We start from the raw sequence: 20,495 nt of genomic DNA on the forward strand, positions 1-20,495 counted from the left end.
GAGTAAGATGGAGTAAGACAATTTCTGTCTAAAACCTGCCTTCTCTGTTGAACTTACCCTAGTAGTTGCTCCTATCTCATATGACCAGCACAGGGACTCCTCAGTAATTATCTTGGCTGCAGACGAGTGATTTCCAGGCATTATTGCGACAAGTACTTTCTGTTTACTGCTGCCGGCAAACTGATAAAACTACTTCTGCATTAGGCTGCAGTCCCGTGTGTACCAGCTAAACACATTACAACGACTGCTGTTTTCTTCCCCAGGAAGCACAGTTTCTAAATGTTCCCAAGCCATCACTGTCCCCCCATCATGGGGTAACCATGACACTGTCCCTATGCTATATTAAGTCTCTCCAGGAACTTGATTATTTCTTCACTGCCTTTCAACAGCGTCCAGTCTGAGAGTGCATACGACAAACCAGAACGGAGTGTCTGAACACAGCGTAACAACAACAGCAACGGTATCAGTGCACTCTGGGTCTCAGGAAACACTCATTCCTTAAGTCTCAGCACTGTTTGCAAGGCTGTTAAATGGAGCAGCATACCCCCTGTCCATGCTGAGATGAATCAAACATAGACTGAACTGCTTCGACTCACAATCCCAGCAGACTGTAAGCATGGGCAATCCGTTTGAGGATGAAGACCAGATGCCATAAGGGGCGTCTCCTTTTCATCTGCAGAACTCGTGTCCAAAAGGCACCGATGGAGAGCAAGATGATCTAGCCAACACCCAGATCTAAAAGGAGTTGTCTATCCAGAGTGCCAGTGGGTGCCTGCAGAGTTAGGTGACTGCAGGGATGTACAGATGCTGTCACTGCAACACAGCTGTATCCATTAGCCCATCCGGGTACTGTGGCAGCACGGGAAAAGCGGCACACATGGAAAACCTGCTCCAGAAGCAGCGTAAAGGCTAGTCATCGCTGGCAGGTCTGGTGTGGCTACACTAGAGTGCCAAGCTGCAGTGCAGCAGCTGCTTGATAGGCTTTTAGCTCAGCACACGTATGCAAGGAAAGTATGGAGACTGCCTGATCTTCCCTGGCTGCCGATTCCCTGTGTAGCCTATAGCAGATCAAAGACCAAAGCCAAATACCAGAGTGTGCACGATTTAAACGTTCAGCAAGACTCTCACACACGTGTTCTGAACAGCCCGGCATCGGGTCTCTCAGAGATGTCTGTGTTAGCTGGTCCCTACATTTATAAGTGCACCGTATTTTTCTCCCCCAGCACAGCAAACATCACATACTTCAAGAAACACAAGGGGAAACGGGAAAGGTTTACCGACACCAACATACTTCCTCAAGCGGAATATCACGGTCACCCATCTGGACTTTGTTATCTGTCCTCTGAGCCACAAAGACGTGTTCGATGCTTGGACAGTTCTTCACAGCTTCATCCACAGTCGTCTTCAGCTCTATGATACGGCCTCCCCTGACTCCCTGGTTGTAGGTGATAACTGCTTTGCATCCAGCTTAAAAGAGAAAGAATTAGCAGACATACCAGACTGTTTTCCGACACGTGCACTCTGCTGGCATTACTTTTGGGGATGATGTATAGTACAACATGTGTGACAAATACTCAGAACTTCTGTCCATCAAAAACAGTGTCAGTGATGAAAACACTTTAAGACCTGAGACCCCCCCGAGATTAGGGGTAGCAGGAACCTCCAGAGGTTATCTAGTCCATCTCCCCCACCCCAAGGCAGGGTCCATTCCAGCTAAACCGTTTCTGAGAGCTGTCAGTCTAATCGTCCTAAAACACTCCAATGGTAGCTATTCTACCCCTTCCCACCAGTCCACTCCAATGTCTCTCACGAACATGAGAAAGTCTTTCCCAAAGCCTAGCCTAAGTATCACTCACTGCAATTTAAATACCTCCATTCCTGCCTAGCGAAGCCGACATGCAGAACAACTTCTTCCCAGTTACCTGAGCTGCTCCCGACTAACAGCTCACACACTGAAACCAGTGCAAGACTTCCTACAACCTTAGTGAAGCACCTCCTTTGCCCCGCTCTCATCCTCTCTCTGGGGCTACGTGTAACTGGCCATTGCAAAATGAAGTGAACAGCACCAAACTCAGCAGCCTCTCAGAGGCGTTACCTTGCTCCGAGATACCCGCAGCCTTCTGAAACTCACCCGTACCTTGAGGGGAAACCTCCTGGAAGCCACAGCACACAGCAGCACTCTGGCAGAGCACTTCAAACTGTACCACGCTACGTTATTACAGAGCTGGGGCTGCAGAGAAATAGCTTTTTAGCCCATCACCTCCACACAAGTGGCCAAAAGTGAGGGATAACTAAACCATGTACTTGCTCTCTATAGATTAACTCCACTAAAACAGAAAAAAAGCATGCAAATTCCTGTAAGGCTTATTCCCTCACACTAGCTGTAAAGAAACCGATGTAAGTGCTAGGACATGAGCCACTTGCTGTTTTGTTCTTCTGCTGGTATTTTTAGCATTACGTTTTACCTAATCACACTACAAGTGCTTTAGGCTAAGAACAGCTCTGTCTGTTGGTACAACGGCTAACAGAGCGGGGGCAGGCTGCCAACACTTCCAGTGCTATAGACATAAATCACAGTATCACAATCGAGACTGCAGAATTAGCACTGTGTGGGAGTATCAAAGAAACACCGCGATTATACTGCGAAAGAACAAATCAGGCCCCGTTCCTAAGCTCTGGTTTTTCCCTCCAGCTTTGCTGTTGTCTGGCAGTAACCCAGCTCAGCCTGAATGTTAAGCAATTTATAAAATATTTTAAGGCCAGAGGATACTGCATCTGCCACTAACGAAAAGGCTCTTCACAGTACGTTGCAAAGGAGAGTGAATTATCCTGCCAGCTGAGAATGAACCTGTTCTCTTTCTGCCAAGAAAACACAGAATTGGGATATGCCTTGGAGCACTGTCCAGAGGGGTATGTTCCCCAGTCTGCATCTACTTACAGTCCATGATCCTCCCAGCTAAGGACTCTGCGCTGAATCCAGCGAAGACCACAGTGTGAACGGCACCAATCCTGGCGCAAGCCAGCATGGCTGCCACAGACAAGGGAGACACGGACATATAGATGGCCACCTTGTCCCCTTTCTGTATCCCATATTTCTTCAGGGTGTTGGCAAGACGGCAAGTCAGATCCAGAAGTTCCCTGTGGCACAGAAGCAACGTTGTCAGGCGACCGCACAACCTGTTTTACGTAGGGCAGCCAAAAAAGGATGAACTTGAACCGAGCGAGGCATCGCGATCACCTCTGGACCTTGTCATCTCAGCAGTATAGGGCACGCCAGCTTTTGCATCTTAAAGAAGGGTGGCCTGGGGTTTGGTGAGAGCCAGACTGCTCCTGCCATTGGGGAGAGAAGAAAAGGGGGACAGAGAGCCACGCTTGCTGCAGAAGGACGAGCAAGCGAGAGCTGCAGGCGCTGCCCAGAGCTGCCGGGCTCTGGCGTGGATAGGGCAGCCAGCAAGCCAGAGGCTGTCCTGCTGCCTCCAGAAGTCAGCGTCCATTTTAGCCATCCTTCATGCCTTTCTTACCTAAAGGCTCCGTCAGAAGCTACTGGGAACACGTGTGGGATAAACACAAGATGAAATGGAAGCCGTTGCCCAAAGACTCCCAGCACTGTTTATGTTGGGGAACTGCTGGAAGAGCGTCACAACTAGCAGCTTCTCTTTAAATTGCGAGGGTAAACAATGCATTTGCATGCATAAGGAGGAAAAGGAGAAGTCCTGAGACACTTGAACGAGTGGTAGATTTTATAAGACTCTCATCAAAGCCAGATCATCCACGGTCCGAATTACTCCGTTGTCACTTCACTCTGCCATGCTGCAGAGCGCAACAGCCTCGCAGAACGGAGATACTGCTCCGAGTAAAACCGCAGCCACTCTGGCATAGAGAAACTCGGGAACACCGAGAACAAGAACAAAGGCTCTTTTCACATGGCCTGCCGCTGCGACATGCTGACTTAATAGCAGCAAAGTTCCTCTAAGGAACAAAAAAGCAGTTTGTGGGCAAGGACTTGCCCATACACTTATTCTGATGCCTGCACGGGGGATAACACGACTGCAGGCATGCCTGGGACCAAGATGCTGTCATGAACTGAACAGCTCTGTGTGCCTGCAGTGGAAGGGCTTTGAGAAGAAGACAGAGTGGTGAAGCACTGGCAGAGGCTGCCCAGGGAGATGGTGGAGTCACCATCCCTGGAGGTGTTCAAGGAACGTGTGGACGTGGCACTGCGGGACATGGTTTAGTGGGCATGGGGGGGTTGGGTTGATGGATGGACTTGATGATCTTACAGGTCTTTTCCAACCTTAATGATTCTGTGATTCTGATAGCTATGCCAGGTGAGGAGTGGTCTCACACCAAGGAAGGAGATGACCCTCACGAGGGGCAGCAGAACACCCCGTACTGGTGCCAACCATCAGCTCAGAGGAGAAAACTCGCAGAGTCCGCCAGGAATTAAAATTGTCCTCTGCGTTCAGGAACTCGCCGAGTACTGAGGCCCAGAGGAGAGAGATATCTTTTACTCCCTGACACACTAATCTTCAACATGTCACCTGTGAACCCTGAGGGGTCTGCAAGCTACGCCACCAGAGACTCCAAAAAATGTTAACAAAGAAATTAATTTTGGGGGTCTGCATTCCATAATAAACTGTAAAGCATGAATCTACCAATGTATCCTTATCTCCCAGAACTGGCCATAGCTGTGAAAAAAACCAAACAAATGAACAAACCCAGTTTTCAGCTGGTGGCTAAGCTGCAAATAAAATGAAATATTGTTTCTGGTCCATCAAAAAGTGCTTCATTTCTTTTTTTTAAACCAATGCAAGTAAGAAACAGGCAAAGCCCAAGTGCTCCTCTTTGGAAATATAACAAAACCATGGGCTGAGAATAACTTGGTATCTTACTTCTTTAGGATAAAACTCCCTCTGCACTGTGAGGGCAGCGAAGCAACACAGCCACAGAGAAAGCATACAGTGATGGCTGGAGGGACACCACTTCCCTGCCATCCTTTGGAAGATAAGGAAAACGAGCCTCCAATCGCAGCCACTGCACTTTGTGTTATTTATTTTAAGACTATTCCTGTAGCATCAAGTAAACAGACCACTCCTGAAGCGCAGGAACTCGGAGCGGTGGCCAGATGTGCTCAGTGCCCGCTCTCTGGCAGCAGCTGGCAACAGCTGCCACCGCAGAGACCGCAACCCTGCAGAAAGCAGATACGGAGTGGCTTTACCCCGGACTGAATTCCCTCCTAATCCCTTACAGCTAAAGATCTGCCTAAGCTCTAAAGGACAACATTCAATACCTCTTCCCAAGCGCTTCACGACCTGCTATCTACATAAGTGCACAGTACATTAGAGATATTATTTTGCTTACTTTTACTAAGTTCATGAACTGAGTGACTCCGTGCGATACTGAATTCCCACCCAACATTTGGTTTTGTGCCTTGTCCTAAAAGGTCACGTTCTCTGGTCCAGTATTCATCCAATGCGGCATTAGAGAAAAATCTCCATGTGGATAAATATTAAAGAGCCAAAACAAAACCGAGCTGCTCAACTGCAGAGCACAGGAAGCGAAACAAGCCCCAGTCAGGCAGTTGTGAGAAAGCAAAATAGAAACCACTTATCTGCGATGGAAAATACCCAAGTGCTTTCAGAGCTGCAGCCTCTTTCTCCTGAACAGAAATGCCAAAAGAGCTCTGACTAGGGCGTCCTTTCTGAGCAACTCCGTGGTTCACTTGTGTATTCAGGACTCTGTGACCGTGACGGGAGAAGTTCTCATTGTTTTTTTACGATTAACCCCAATTTAACATTTGCTTAATGAGAGTGTGTGAGCAAGCTGATAGACAATAAGGACCAAGTCTTCACCCCTGGATCTATTCGCTTTGCTTTCTCCTTTGTGCTCTGAACGGGCGAGATAGGAAGGCCTTGGAGATCCCTTGGCGGTGCAGCACATGGGCGAACGGGCACAAAGGCAAAGAGGAGGTGAAGCCAAGAACTCCAGCAAAGAAACCCACAAATCCCTCAGCATCAGGTGCATCTCTTGGCTCCTGCAGCAGCAACTCAAGAAAGGGAGTTAGCAGAAATGCTGTGTCAGGAATCCTTCCCTTGACTCTCCCACTCCTTCACACACGTTTTGCTACCTAAGAGACAGGCAATTAGTAGGTTAGACATTTCCAGTACTTAACCCAGACACATCTGAGGGTGGAATGAGCACCCTGCAGGGTCGCTGCCCCGCAGAACTGGGTGGGACAGCCCTAACTGAACTGAGCAAGAGGAAACCATGGCCATTACCCTCCCCTGCTGCTGCCAAGCTTGGCGCCGTGATCCCTCCATCACACAAGGTTAGAAGAGCCAAGAGCAATTCTGGCCTCAAGCCCAGCACTGCCCCACCCTCGGCGCAGAGGTAATGCCGTCGAACACTGGTGGGCTGTGCACAGGGAAGGATCTGCCTCCCCTCCACACCCAGGAGGTGTGTTGGTAGCAAGGCACATCTACTGAAAACGCACAGCAGATGCTGAACAGAGCTAGGCGCTGCCACCCTGGAGCCGGTGAGACAGTGCAAAAGAAGGCATCTTCACTTACCTTCTGCTTGCACTGAAACACGGGGTACAGAGGAAAGGTAGAGGAAGCAGAGGCTCAGAGTGAAAACATCTACCCTGAAAGGGCTCAGCCATTGCCAGTGAAGGACAGAGGGTGGCCAGAGGCTCAGAGCAGATGTGCACCGCTTCTGCAAACCACAAGAAGAGGAAGAAAGGCAAAATCCCAAGCAATGCTTGCAGTGTTGCTGCCTGCCTGCACTCCAGAGGATTTCAGTGCAGCCACAGAATCACAGAATCATTAAGGTTAGAAAAGACCTGTAAGATCATCAAGTCCAACCACCAACCCAACCCCACCATGCCCACTAAACCATGTCCCGCAGTGCCACGTCCACACATTCCTTGAACACCTCCAGGGATGGTGACTCCACCACCTCCCTGGGCAGCCTCTGCCAGTGCTTCACCACTCTCTCAGGAAAGAAATCTTTCCCAATATCCAGCCTGAACCTCCCCTGGCGCAACTTGAGGCCATTTCCTCTTGTCCTGTCGCTTGTCACTGGGGAGAAGAGACCAACACCCACCTCCCCACAACCCCCTTTCAGGTAGCTGTAGAGAGTGATGAGGTCTCCCCTCAGCCTCCTCTTCTCCAGACTGAACAACCCCAGCTCCCTCAGCCGCTCCTCATCAGACTTGTGCTCCAGACCCCTCACCAGCTCCGTCGCCCTTCTCTGGACACGCTCCAGCACCTCCATGTCTTCTTGTAGTGAGGGGCCCAAAACTGAACACAGGATTTGAGGTGCGGCCTCACCAGTGCCGAGTACAGGGGCACGATCCCTTCCCCACTCCTGCTGGCCACACCATTTCTGATACAGGCCAGGATGCCGTTGGCCTTCTTGGCCACCTGGGCACACTGCTGGCTTCTATTCAGCCGGCCATCGATCAACACCCCCAGGTCCTTTTCCGCCGGGCAGCTTTCCAGCCACTCTTCTTCACAGCCACCCAAGCGAATGGTGCAGAGCAGGGCGCTACGCTCAGCAGAGGCAGGCAGGATAACCCCTGGAGATGGATGAAGCCGCAGGGCACGCAGAGGGTCCCGGGGTGCCCGGCTGCCTGCGCGCAAGCCGGGCAGACAACAGGAGGGTCTCAGCAGAGCCACTGCAGGAGAAGGAAATGTGCCACAACGAAAGGAAGCACCCAGCCCCTCTGGGCAGAGACAGCTGGAAACTGCAAAGTCAGTTCATGGCGCAACAGTCTGCAGATCCTCTGCAAAAGCAAATCGTAAGAGCTGAGAGCAAATAGGAGATCAAACCGGTCAGCAGAACTCCACTCCAGCGGGTAAAGTATCAGGGTGGAGCTGAGAAATGGAGAAGGAGCAGCCAGTTGGACCCAGGAGGCAAGGCCGTTTGCACAGGAGAAAGAACAGTATATAAAGTATGTGCTTTCAAAACAAAGCAAGCCAGGGAGATGGTCGGTGCATTAATGAACATAGGCCCAGAAGGTGAAAAATTATGACACATGTAGGAGACTCTGGACATGCTTTCGGAAAATGTTATCTTTCAACTGAAAATGCAGACAAGTCCAAGCCATTCACTGTACTGCAGCTGTGAGGGTAGAGAGCTGCTGAACATGGATTTCATGTGAATTTACCCATCCCAACCCTGCACCTTCAAAACCAGAGGGAAGCACCGTCTCACCCCAGTGATGTGCCTGCTGACGGTGCAGGTGACATACCGACAGGCTTTAAACACCACGCACAAGAGCTCTGCGGAGAGCCAGCTCTCCCCTTGTGCCAGCAGGAAACGTGAGCAGGGGGAGGCTGGGTTGCACATAAATCCCCCCCTCCACGTTCGTAATGACCGCTCCGTCACAGAGCTGCTCTTGGGTTTGCCCTCCTGACCCGCAGCCCACTGATTTCCGTCAGCTTTGGAGCAAGCCCTTGACGTAGCTGTTTCATGTCTTAGCCTGCTGGAAAACCATCTCCTTTCAGGGACAGAGCACTCTGCTCCTGTTGTTCCCCTGCAGCCCTGTAACACGGTACTGCCGTGGCAAGCAACACGCCACAGGCTTTGTACCAAGTTTGCAAGATCTCGGGAATGCAGATTGTGATGCTCACTCTGCCTGAGCTCTTCTTGACCTACCTGAAGCCTTGTTTCACCTGGTTTAGCTGTAACAGCAATTCTTCTAATTGACCAGGTAACCATGGATAATTTTTTTTTTCATGCTTCTTTATCTTTTTATACTACCATCATGGGTTTACAACCCTAACATAATGAGGTAGTATAAAGAAATACAGGCCTGGTATGATAAGAGACCTTGAGAAGTGGAGGCACAGGATGTGCCATGAAGGAGAACAGGCGTGGGATGACAAGAGATGGAGCACAGGCTGGGACTGGCGGCCCCACGCTGCGAACAACCAGCAAAAGCAATGTGGACCTGGCACTGGACGAAAGGGGTGTCAGTGGTAACCAGCAGGACCTCTTTCTTTATTTCGCTGTAACAAGTAGATCTTGACTAACAAGATTAGAATGTTCAGGGTTCAGTTATACTAAGAATAAACTCTTGGCTCTCTCTATATAAGGTGTGCTTCCTTTTTGCCCATAAACAAGACTTTAGGCATTAATACTGTTCTCTTCTAGAGACCCAAACATTTTATGCAGGCTCAACTATCACAGCATCACTTCTAAGCACACGAGCTGCAAGGCTGGCCCTCCAGCAGAGCCAGCAGATCACTGTTCAGGCCAGGACTTTTGTTTAATCTAACAGAGGCAGCACTTCTCTCCCTATCTTTGCAACATCTCTGTTCAGAAACTACCAGACCACATTTCTGCCAGATCCTTCCCCAGATACAGTGGTGCCTGTTTTCCATCGCTCAATGTCTGGAACAAGGACTCCTGTAAAACCCATCACCAACACATGGCATTTCTCTGACGCATTTTAGGGATGCCTGGCAGAAACTTTTTTCCAAGAAGCCTGATGCTATCTTTTGCCACAGCAAGACAGCCTGCAGCTTTCTAAACAAAGGAAGCCAGTTCTTTTTACATCGAAAAAAGTCGCATCAAGATCTTCTCTGGGAAGCAGCCTTTTGCAAAGCGTTTCTAGACATTTTCCTAATATATTCAATGCCGTATACAGGCTTTGACAGGGCTTGTTTAGGAGGCTCAGCACAAGCCATGTTCTCTGCTGTCTCAGCACTACAGCTGGGTTGAGTACTTCTTGCAGCAACCAGTTTATTTCCTGGAACCATAGTTTGGATCAGGCTGAAACTATTTGAAAATTCAGGTCCAATGGCCCCAAACAGGTTAGTGTAAAAAAAAAACAACCAAACAAACAAACAAAAAACAGATCTGGGCATCTCTCAGCCCAACACCCTCATATCTCACCTCTTAGCTGTTGCTCTGCATGAATTACTGTAGAGCAGCAGAGTTCAAAGCCTGCCTCTCTACCTTGCGATCACAGCGCCGCGGGCACTGTCCTTTGAGATGTGGGTTCAAGTCCCCTGGGACACAGTAGGTCTTCACACCCATCCCTTCTTCCTGGGGCAATTTTCCGGCCACACGGATAAGGCACAAACCTAGTCACCCCTCACTGCAGCTTCTGTGACAGTGCCTCAGTTTAACCCTCCATTTCCCTTGCTTTTTGCTAAATAGAGAAAACATGTGTTTCCTTTTTTCACCAAAAGGAAAACAACATTTTTTTCCAACTTACTGAGAATAACTGGAAAATATAAAGCTCAGGATGAGGCTTTTTGGCTGTAGGTTCAATTGCTAAGCTGAGCACAATTCTCCAGCCTTCCTGCAGACATCCTGAACCCAAGGCAAGGAAAACCCCTTGTGACCTTTTTCAGGTGAGAAAGTGAAAAGTTCCCGAGCTGCCTTGGATGGAGAAAGCAGAAAGCCTGGGCAAGATTTACTTGCAACTTCAACTTAGGAAGCCAACACTGGAAAGAAGGAAAAGGGTTTCCTGCCAATGAGAAACACCTTCCGTGTTGCACAGCCTGGTAAGTACCCACATGGCTTCCAGCTGCAGTCTTCACTGTGATCTCTAATACAACTTCAACCATTTCAGCTCGGGCTGAGGAACCACCATCCGTTGGCTTGTTAAAGGCATAGCTGTGATGTGGCTAACCAAGGTGTCCAACCATTTCTCTCCCACCTACCTAGGACCCTACGAAAAGCTACCTAGGATCCTAGTTTCTGTCCCCTCATCTTCTGCTTTCCTCTCCCTACTTTGTATTTTGCATTTTGAACATTCCTTCTGCCCGCAATGTTTTCTGCACCAGAGTGAGCTCCTTTGTAAATCAAAACCCTTCCGCTGAGACCCAGCCTGCAAGCCTTTGCAAAAACAGGTTCGCTAACATGTACTGCTGCCCACTTCTTCGCACACCTCCCTTTGGCAAAATCCATAGGATTTTGCAGTGCTAGGAAACACTGGCTCACAGGTGGCTAAATTATAGAGACCAGCGTAAACAAGGGAACACCAGAAAGAATAAATAACCCCGTGTTGGACAGGGGGAGGTCTGGCATAACTTTAGCTGCTGTCTTTAACATTCCCTGTTGCTGAGCTTACGGAGGCTGCAACGCAACAGCTCCAGCCACCGACTCGCCTGCTTATATACGGCGCTTGATAATATAGTGCCCTTTAAAACCCAGGCTCAGCAACGCGTTGGGGAATTCCTCTGCAAGGTTTCAAAGCTCCTGGGCCCTGACAACATCCACAGAGCAGGACAAAACACTCCCAGCTGGGTTGGACCCTTCTGCCAATAAATTCGGCTGGCTGCTCACAGCAGCACACTCCTATGGGTTAACCGCTACCTCGCCAGTGCCCTATCAATGGTTTTATGGTGGTTTAGCCTCCAGAGAGCCAGACCTCTTGATAACAGATTGGCGTGATCTGTCCCCAGTTTGTTGACTGCAACCACCAAATCCCAGGAGGGCTGTGTGCCCTGCTGTCACAAAGCAGTAAAAACCCCAAGTCTCCTGCCTTCCCATTCAAAACTGGAGAGATTTTGAATTTCTAACTGATAACCATGAAACCCGGGGGGGAAAAAGCACAAGAGGGGCCAGGGAAATTTTTCCCAAAAGGCTGATCTGGATCAGCTGGAGAGACGGGACAAAACTCAGCAGTGAAAAAGATCATGACAACTGAGCTTGTAAGGGCAGCAACTGTCGTTCAAGCAAAACTAAAATGTTTCACCCATGGCTTTGTGTATCTTTGCCAATAAGGAGATATTTGAATTCCTCTCATAGCACAAAGCACTTGCGCTCAGTTGCATAAACACAGCCCACCTTGCTGACAAGCGTGCGTAGGGATGTAGAGTGACTCACAGCACAGCCCCACCAGCTCTTTGCTCGCTGCAAGTTAGGCAGTTAGCGGGGCAGCAGGGGCAGACAGCGGCTCTTATTTCTCCCAAGGATGAGCAAGCCGGGACAGCACTTTCCAATGCAGCCGCATTTTCTTGCCAATGCACGGAGGAGGCCCCGCTGATCGAGGCCTTCCCCTTCCTCCGGGAGGAGGAAGCCTGTTCCAGCCCTTTTCCTGCACAGCCGCCTGCTTCCTTTGCAGGCTGCGATGGGAACAGGGCCAGCGCTCAGCTGTTTTCTTGCCCCGGGGCAGCTCCCCAGAGGAGAAGGGAGAGCACCCACGCCAGCAGCAGCGTCTTTCCTTGTGCCACCCGGGGCTTATCTATACAGAGAAGCAGCTCTTAGCAGCAAGCTTTGCAAAGCAGATAATGCAACAGACTGGTGCCTTGTACTTCTCTGCACGTAAGACCTGGACACCTCCCAGCTGAGACTCCAGGACCTTCCTTAAAGCTGGTCCATGAGGCAATGGCCAAACCGAAGTCTTTACCTTCCTAGCGCATGGCTTTAAGGCTGCCGTCCCATTAACAGCGCATCCATACGCTAAGGAAAGGGGCACATCTCCTCTGCCACAGACACCAGAGTTTGGGTCCTCCTGATATCCAGCATCCCTCTCATTCCCTCTTCACGCTGGGGCTGTCCTGCGCTGAGGCTGGCGTGCAGAGATCGCTCTGCTACAGTAGGCTCTCGGAGGATTACTCAACCAGCATCACAGCTTCTGGGCCACCTCTTCTAATATGCTTTCCTTCGCAAAACTTCTAGCTGAGACAAAACACTACTGCAAGAAGTTTTCAACTAAGCTTGGCCTCAAAGGGAGGTCAGTGCCAACATGCCTGGAAACACCTTAGTGCCCCCTTTAAAACCTCTAAAAATGCAGCCCAAAGATCACAGAAAAGGCAAAACTTAATTCTCTCCTTGTGTACACACCCATATAATATCACTGTTTTCAACAAAGCTATTCCGGACTTAATGAGATAAGCAGAGAACCAAGCGACCTGTTTTACCACGTCGTGGGACCAAAGTCTCGTGAGAAACTGTGTCACTCAAATGCAGCCACATCTCACCAAGAGTATCAGGCACTAACAGGAACGTGGCTCTCAAATACAAGCAGCAGTTTGAAAATAGAGGTTGCCAACTTGTCTTTCACTTGGATGTTCTTCTTTCTGGTTGCTAGTTATCTTCGTAAGCCTGCACAAAGATGGACTGAGTTTTCAGATGGGGGTTACTTGTCTTCAAGCCACAGCAATCACAAATCCACAGGCTGAAAACACGCGTTCCTCCAAATACATTTTGGCATGGCCAAGAAAAAAACAGCTCTGTTGCTGTTCAGAAAGGCCTTCTCGTTTCTCCAGAGATCCCGAGAAGACGGTTTGAGGGTCTGGAGCAGCTCAGCACATTTCAAGCAGCACAGCCTAAGGGGGAGGCTAGAGTTGCCTTGAATGAGGCTGTGCTAGCTGATGGGCTGCTCTCCTTCTCAGGTTAATCAGAGCACAATTCCCCCCTCTGACCTACCCCCCTTTTCACACCCGGGGCATGGAGAGAACGGTAAAAGTACATACACCACTCCAAATTCTGAGAGAAACCTTCGAGTCCATCTCCTTTTCAACGACCAGAATGGCAAAAGCAAAACTCAAAGCATTCAGCCAAGCTACCCAGTTGGTTATGACACATTTATATCATAACATGCCTACACAGCCTGTAACAATACCAAGATTAAAACCAATCCATTCCTTCCACAGCTTTATATCAGCCAGTGTTTATTTACCAACCTCTCAAAGCTGTTGGTACACCCACTCCTCCCTGCTGACCAGCTTCTTCACGCCAATGAATAATGTTTTCAGGAGCTTTGATAAATGCTGGAGGTGACTCAGACCACCAGAACCTATTTAGACTCAAGAAGCTCCAGGAATCCCAACTATCAACAAGCTACAGAAAGCATTTTGTAAAAGAGTCAGATGCCAGGACTTCCTACGTCTCCTCTGCTTTCTGATCCAGCAGATCAAACATCTAACTCCCTGAGATCCAGCACATCAAACATCTGACTCCCTAAAATACACTCTGAGGAACGTACAAGTCTGGGAAACCTTTAAGACTCGCTAGAGAGACAGATGATGTAAAAGGCATTTTCGCAGGCAGGCCTGTCTCCTAAATGAGGGCACAGAGCAGGGAGAGGAGAAATATGCTTGAAAACTGCCATATTCTAACAAACCCTACAATCTATAGCCACAATTACAACTGGGCATCACTCAGAGCAGCCTCGAGGTTGCTCTAAACTGCACTGAGGATGGGGAAGGGAACACAGGGAGCTTCAAAGTCCCTGCAGCCAGGACTGGGTATCGTGCTGTTGACCATCGACGTAAGATGGTCACCAAGACATCTGCTGCTGTGCTGAAACCGAAAGCTGCTCCCAGAAATTTTCCCATGAATGCTTCTAAGGAGCAAAAAGAAAACTGGCAGGTGAGAACATAAGCCAGGGAGAAAAAACAAGCCTTTCTCTTCTAAAAGCCCCCACTTAGAGAGAGGGAATCTGCAGGCAGGCCTGATTAACGCCATAAGCAGAAGATGATGCCAGATGTCAATCTGAAATTTTCAGTAGCTGTCACTAACTCACGTCCACCCACCCCTCACCCTGTAATATGTTTAATGTACAGGTGTCTAAGGTCAGGGAGCGCTCTCCATGAAGAACCCAAGGGAAGAATATCATTTCTCGGTGGGAACGTGCCTCCGTTTTTCAGGAACTACCTCATCGTGACACCACAACCTAGCCGCAGCGCTGCAGCTGCGACTCCTATGTGCTGGAGTACCTTGGAAGAAAGCGGAGTTTCACAGAAGTCCCATTTCAGAGCAGCGGCTCTTCTCCCTGCCCCACCACCTTGCCAGGCATCGTCAAGCATCATGAGAAGGTGCCATACCTGTACGTGACATGCACTGCAGTGCCAGGCTCATCTCTCTCCCAAATCAAAGCCACTCTGTCTGGAGACTTTTCGACATGCTGATCCAAGCAATTTACTGCAAAAAAACAGAGGTTTAAACAAAACCTGATCCTGTGCAAGGTGCTCTGTGAACTTAGCTTGGTCAAGCGTAACAGCAAGCTAGCATAAGACGAAACACCGTTTCTTAGCTAGCTAGCCACACGCTCATTCGTAACACTGGGACGTCGTCGTCTACTGTGATAGCACTGTAGCGCTGGTAAAGCTGCGCTTTGCCGTACCTGTAGTATGCAAACACTACAAATACTATACTTGATTGGTACAGCTGCCTTAGAGACGGCATCCGCACGAGAGGCCTCAGCTGATTCAGCTCAGCTTAGCTCCACTGGCTAAGCTTAAACCAGCCCAAATCTCTCCCCTGCTCCCAGCAGCACAAAGACAAGACACTCTTTTGATGTTTTTGCTCCCCGGAGTAGCAGTTCACTCCCTAAATCTGACAGACTGTCTTCCCCAGCTTGCATTTTTAGCACTGTGTTGAGTTTTCTAATTAAAGCTCCTGTGAAACATTTTTATTCCAGGGAAGAGCTGCATCTCAGCTAACTGAAAATACCTGAAACTACAGGATCTAAACTCACAGAGTACCGACACAAGTCCTATGAGGAGCGGCTGAGGGAGCTGGGGCTGTTCAGTCTGGAGAAGAGGAGGCTGAGGGGAGACCTCATCGCTCTCTACAACTCCCTGAAAGGGGGTTGTGGGGAGGTGGGTGTTGGTCTCTTCTCCCAAGTGACAGGACAAGAGGGAATGGCCTCAAGTTGCATCAGGGGAGGTTCAGGCTGGATATTAGGAAAAATGTCTTTCCTGAGAGAGTGGTGAAGCACTGGAAGGGGCTGCCCAGGGAGGTGGTGGAGTCACCATCCCTGGAGGGGTTCAAGGGACGTGTAGACGTGGCACTGCAGGACATGGTTTAGTGGGCATCGTGGTGTTGGTTGATGGTTGGACTTGATGATCTTACAGGTCTTCTCCAACCTTAATGATTCTGTGATCTGCATGTTACCAGACATCTGGGAAAGACGAACATGTCTCAAGCTGTGTGCTACACCTCCTAAAACCTGAAGGTATAAAATTACCTTCTGCAGGTGCATCTTTTCCCCTCCAACAACTACAGGCAGAGGAAACCTGAACAACTACGCGAGATGCTCGAGTGGACTTCGGGAGAGCACCCACCCTGAAAAAACTTAGAGAGAATCCACCCAAGAAACCTGCCCACATGTTCAGCAGCAACTTGCCTGACGGTTAGAGATTAACCTTGTAAAGTATTAATTCCAAACCTAAACTATGCTTACTTACTTCGTTATAACCTTCCAAAGGCAGTTACTTTACTTCAATAGACAACTATTAAAAACCAGTCAGGCACACTGCTGTATAACTCAGAGAAAACCCTTAAAAAATTGCCAAGTTTCAGATCATATTTCCTGGAAATGTTAATACGGGTGGGGAAAGATTTAATTTTTCCAGCTAAATTAAGTGCAACGAAAGCTGCCTACTGCTGTCACAATTTGTGAAGCTTAAGTAAACTGCAGCCTGGGAGTCGGCTTCGGCTGTTCTGTGATCACAGCTGATTTACATCACCACACATAGGGTGGGAATGAGCCCCTAAAGGTGGACAGAGGGAGAAATCCCTCTGAATTCAGCAGATTTCATTCCAAGAGCAACAGTCAATCTCAAAATTATGAAAAAAGGGCTCTTCAGCTGTTTAAAGTCTTTTTAACGTAAATTTCTGCAGCAATACTATAAACACAAGGGAGATAAAGCCATTTCTTAGGCTGTCCTAATTCGATACAGGAGGACAAAAGCTCTAACGGGGAAAGCTTTAACGAGTTACACGCTGGTTTCCTCTGCCATCCGTCCACAGGTAATTGGATCTGCTGCGGCTTGGTCGGCGAGCCTTAGCAACTCCCACCTCCAAGCTCATTGCAGCAACACCCTCACGTATTGCGCCACGCTACAGTAAATCACATTAACGGGGATTCATTGCCCAAGCAGCATTTCTTACTCGTGAGCAGCCGTGCTAGACTTCAGAGGGAATTTCTGTTGCAGCAAGCCCCAGCTGAGCCAAGCGAGAGCTTTAGCTCTTTGCTCAGCAAGAGCCGGCAGGTGAACCAGGGCCAAATGCTATTATTTCCTTCCAGATCTTGGGCTTACAAGAGCCTTTTGCTCATTTTACAAAATGGAATTTAGTGACCTTCCCCTTACTGCTGTACCCTAATGGTTTCTCCACGCGTTTTCTTGCCTCCTCAACGACGCTTGGAAACGATTCATTTTGGTAAGACATGCTCCTGAGAAGCCAGTGCCTTGGAAGTGCAGTAGTTTGTTGGGGTATTTTCCTGGCCAGGAGTTACACCGCAATAAACCCCGAAGCGTTGAAGCTCACAGTTCCCCTGCAGCAAGGTCTCCCCAAGCGAAAAGCAGCAGATGACTCAGTTGCCTGTGGTCCAGCTGCGGCGGGAGACGGGCACACAGGACGCTCTGGATCAGGGACCTGAACTGTTGCCATGTTTCTGTAACCAGCGTTCAAATCAAGAGATCAAGGAACAAAGGCAGAGCCTCCTAGCAGAAAACCAGCCGCTCGGCTGTGGCCGAGTACCATCTTCATCGTGCTTTAAAAGAAGAAAACCAGCAATAGCAAAACTGTTTAATTCTCTGCATCTACGTTTCAGAGGTCTATGATTTCTTTTTACCTACAGGAAGAAAACTAAGTGGTGTTTAGTGCCTGCTGAAGAACCAGACCCAAGACATGATCTAAAATGAGGCCCAGCAATCTCTGGATTTCAGATACCCAACCCACGTGGGATCCAGAAGAAGGTGCTGATCCCGCTCTACAGGGGAAAGAAACAGATCCCTGAAAGTCTCTGTGCTCAGCCAAGATCTTCCTTTCAACAGGAATCAATGAAAACAGAAGTCTGGCTAAAATCCTTCTGATTGCTGGGTGCTGGAAGCAGGGCTGTACACACACCTCCATCAAGTTGGGATCCACTGCTGGGAATCATCTCCTGGGAGGAGACGCTCCCCTATATTCTCTGGAAGACCAGAGAAGGGTTTGCTCTTTTGCTGGGAAAAAAGGTGGCTAGAGATGTTACAGTTCCCGAACTGGTGATTCAAGCACCCTCCCAGGAGCGGGAAATGAAGGTAAGAAACATACATCCCTGTTAAAAGACTCCACCACTGAGTTGTAACTTAGATGGGGCTGGGGCTTACTCCCACTGGAGGAAGCAGGGCCACAGCACAGAAGAGCCTTCAAGGTGGATACGGCCAGGAAGAAACTCAGAGGTAGTTAGGACCATCACGGCAAATTTTTCTCTTCCTTCATGTAAGTGGTGAAGTTGGAGGAAAAGACCCAGCTCCTCATTTAAGAGAGAAAAGAGGCTGCAGCCTCCCCCGTAAAAGACTGGGATGCGCATCGTCCCCCGCCTTTGCTTCATCTTTGCATTGGCACTGCGGAGCCCATGGCCGGGCCAAGCAGTGCCCCGCAGATAGCCGCCGGGGCCGAGCGCGGCACAGCCGAGGTCAAGGCAGCCGTGCCGGCATGGTGCCAGGGATCACAGAATCACTAAGGTTGGAAAAGACCTGTAGGAGCATCAAGTCCAACTATCACCCCAACCCCACCATGCCCACTAAACCATGTCCCGCAGTGCCACGTCCACACGTTCCTTGAACACCTCCAGTGATGGTGACTCCACCACCTCCCTGGGCAGCCTCTTCCAATGCTTCACCACTCTCTCAGTAAAGACATTTTTCCTCATATCCAGCCTGAACCTCCCCTGGTGCAACTTGAGGCCATTTCCTCTTGTCCTGTCACTTGTCACTTGGGAGAAGAGATCAACACCCACCTCACCACAACCCCCTTTCAGGCAGTTGTAGAGAGTGATGATGAGGTCTCCCCTGAGCCTCCTCTTCTCCAGACTGAACACCCCCAGCTCCCTCAGCCGCTCCTCATCAGACTTGTGCTCCAGACCCCTCACCAGCTCCGTCGCCCTTCTCCGGCCACGCTCCAGCGCCCCAGCCCTTCGGCAGGCCTTCCTCCCGCGGGGAGGCGAGGAAGACGCCGGGGCTGGCGCAGGGTTTCGGCGGGAGCGACGGCCGCAGCGCCCGGGCCCGGGGCTTGGCCCGGCTCACCCCCGGCGCCGCGCTCTCCCCCCGCTTCCCGGCACGTCGCCGGGCCCGGCAGCTCTTCCCCCCCCCGCGCCGCTCAACCGAAAGCCCGGCTCTGCCCCCGAAAGGGGCGCCGGCGCACGCCTCCCCAGCGGGAGACCGCCCGGCCCGGCCCGGCGCGGCGCGGCGCGGGGAGGAGCGGGCGGCACCGGCGGGGGGGGGCAGCGCGGGCCCGGGGACGCCTTACCCGAGACGTTGAGGCGGCCGCCCAGGAACCAGCGGGCGGCTGCGGCGGCCGGGCCGGGCCGGCAGGCCGTGTGGAAGGGGCTGTCCCAGCGCAGCGCCCCCCGCGCCGCCTCCGCCCAGAAAGCGGCGGGGTGCCGGGCCGCCCGCTCCTGCCAGAGCGCGTACGCGCCGGGCGGCAGCGCGGTGGGGCCCCCCGCGTCGCCGTCCCCGCCGCCGCCGCAGCAGCAGCGCCGGGCCGCGGGCGGGAGCGGGCGGCTGAGGGCGCGCAGCGCCCGCGCTCGGGCCGCCGCCAGCGCCATGGGGCACGGCCCTGCGCCGCCCTCGGGCCCGGGCCCGGCGCCGGCCCCGCCCGCCGGGAGAGACCGCCCGCGGGGAGGGGCGGCCCCAGCGGGGCGGCCCCGGGAGGGCCCCACGCCAGGGACACCCGCGGGGGCACCCCACGCCCGGGGCACCCCCGGGAGCATCTCACGCCCGGGGCACCCCTGGGAGCATCCCATGCCCGGGACACCCGCGGGGGCACCCCACGCCCGGGGACACCTGAGGGAGCACCCCTTGCCCAGGGACACCCCTGCACCCACCCCCAGGAGCATCCCACGCCCGGGACACCCGCGGGGGCATCCCACGCCCAGGGACGCCCCTGCACCCCGGGAACATCCCACACCCAGGAACAACCCCGTGAGCATCCCACCCCCAGGGCACCCCCGGGAGCATCCCACGCCCAGGGACGCCCACGGGGGCACCCCACGCCCGGGGACACCCCTGTGAGCATCCCACGCCCGGGGCACCCCCGGGAGCATCCCACGCCAGGGACACCTGAGGGAGCACCCCACGCCCAGGGACATCCCTGCACCCCGGGAGCACCCCACGCCAGGGACACCCGCGGGGCACCCCACACCCGGGGACACCCCTGTGAGCACCCCACACCAGGAACACCCGCAGGAGCACCCCATGCCCAGAGACCCCTGCACCCACACCCAGAAGCACCCCACACCCAGGGACACCCCTGCACCCCAGGAGCACCCCACGCCAGGGACACATGTGGGAGCACACCACGCCCAGGGACACCCCTGTGAGCATCCCACGCCCAGGGATGCCCCTGCACCCCGGGAGCATCCCACACCCAGGAACAACCCCGTGAGCATCCCACCCCCAGAGCACCCCTGGGAGCATCTCACGCCCAGGGATGCCCCTGCATCCCCGGGAGCATCCCACGCCAGGGACACCTGCGGGAGCATCCCACGCCCAGAGACGCCCCTGCACCCCGGGAGCATCCCACACCCAGAGACACCC

At 51.8% G+C, this 20,495-nt stretch overlaps 1 protein-coding gene across 1 annotated transcript in view; it reads right to left on the bottom strand.

Moving 5' to 3' along the window:
• Positions 1-19,504, bottom strand: part of ACSS1 (acyl-CoA synthetase short chain family member 1) — a 39,668-nt gene extending 20,164 nt beyond the window's left edge. The window contains exons 1-4 of the mRNA XM_059832938.1: positions 19,207-19,504; positions 14,793-14,889; positions 2,939-3,138; positions 1,292-1,467 (exon numbers count right to left, since the gene is read on the bottom strand). Coding sequence (XP_059688921.1) covers positions 1,292-1,467; positions 2,939-3,138; positions 14,793-14,889; positions 19,207-19,504 — 771 coding nt within the window. The remainder of the gene's footprint in view (positions 1-1,291; positions 1,468-2,938; positions 3,139-14,792; positions 14,890-19,206) is intronic.
• Positions 19,505-20,495: the final 991 nt, after the last annotated feature.

This window comes from Gavia stellata, chromosome 37 (assembly GCF_030936135.1).
Source record: "Gavia stellata isolate bGavSte3 chromosome 37, bGavSte3.hap2, whole genome shotgun sequence".
NCBI lineage: Eukaryota > Metazoa > Chordata > Aves > Gaviiformes > Gaviidae > Gavia > Gavia stellata.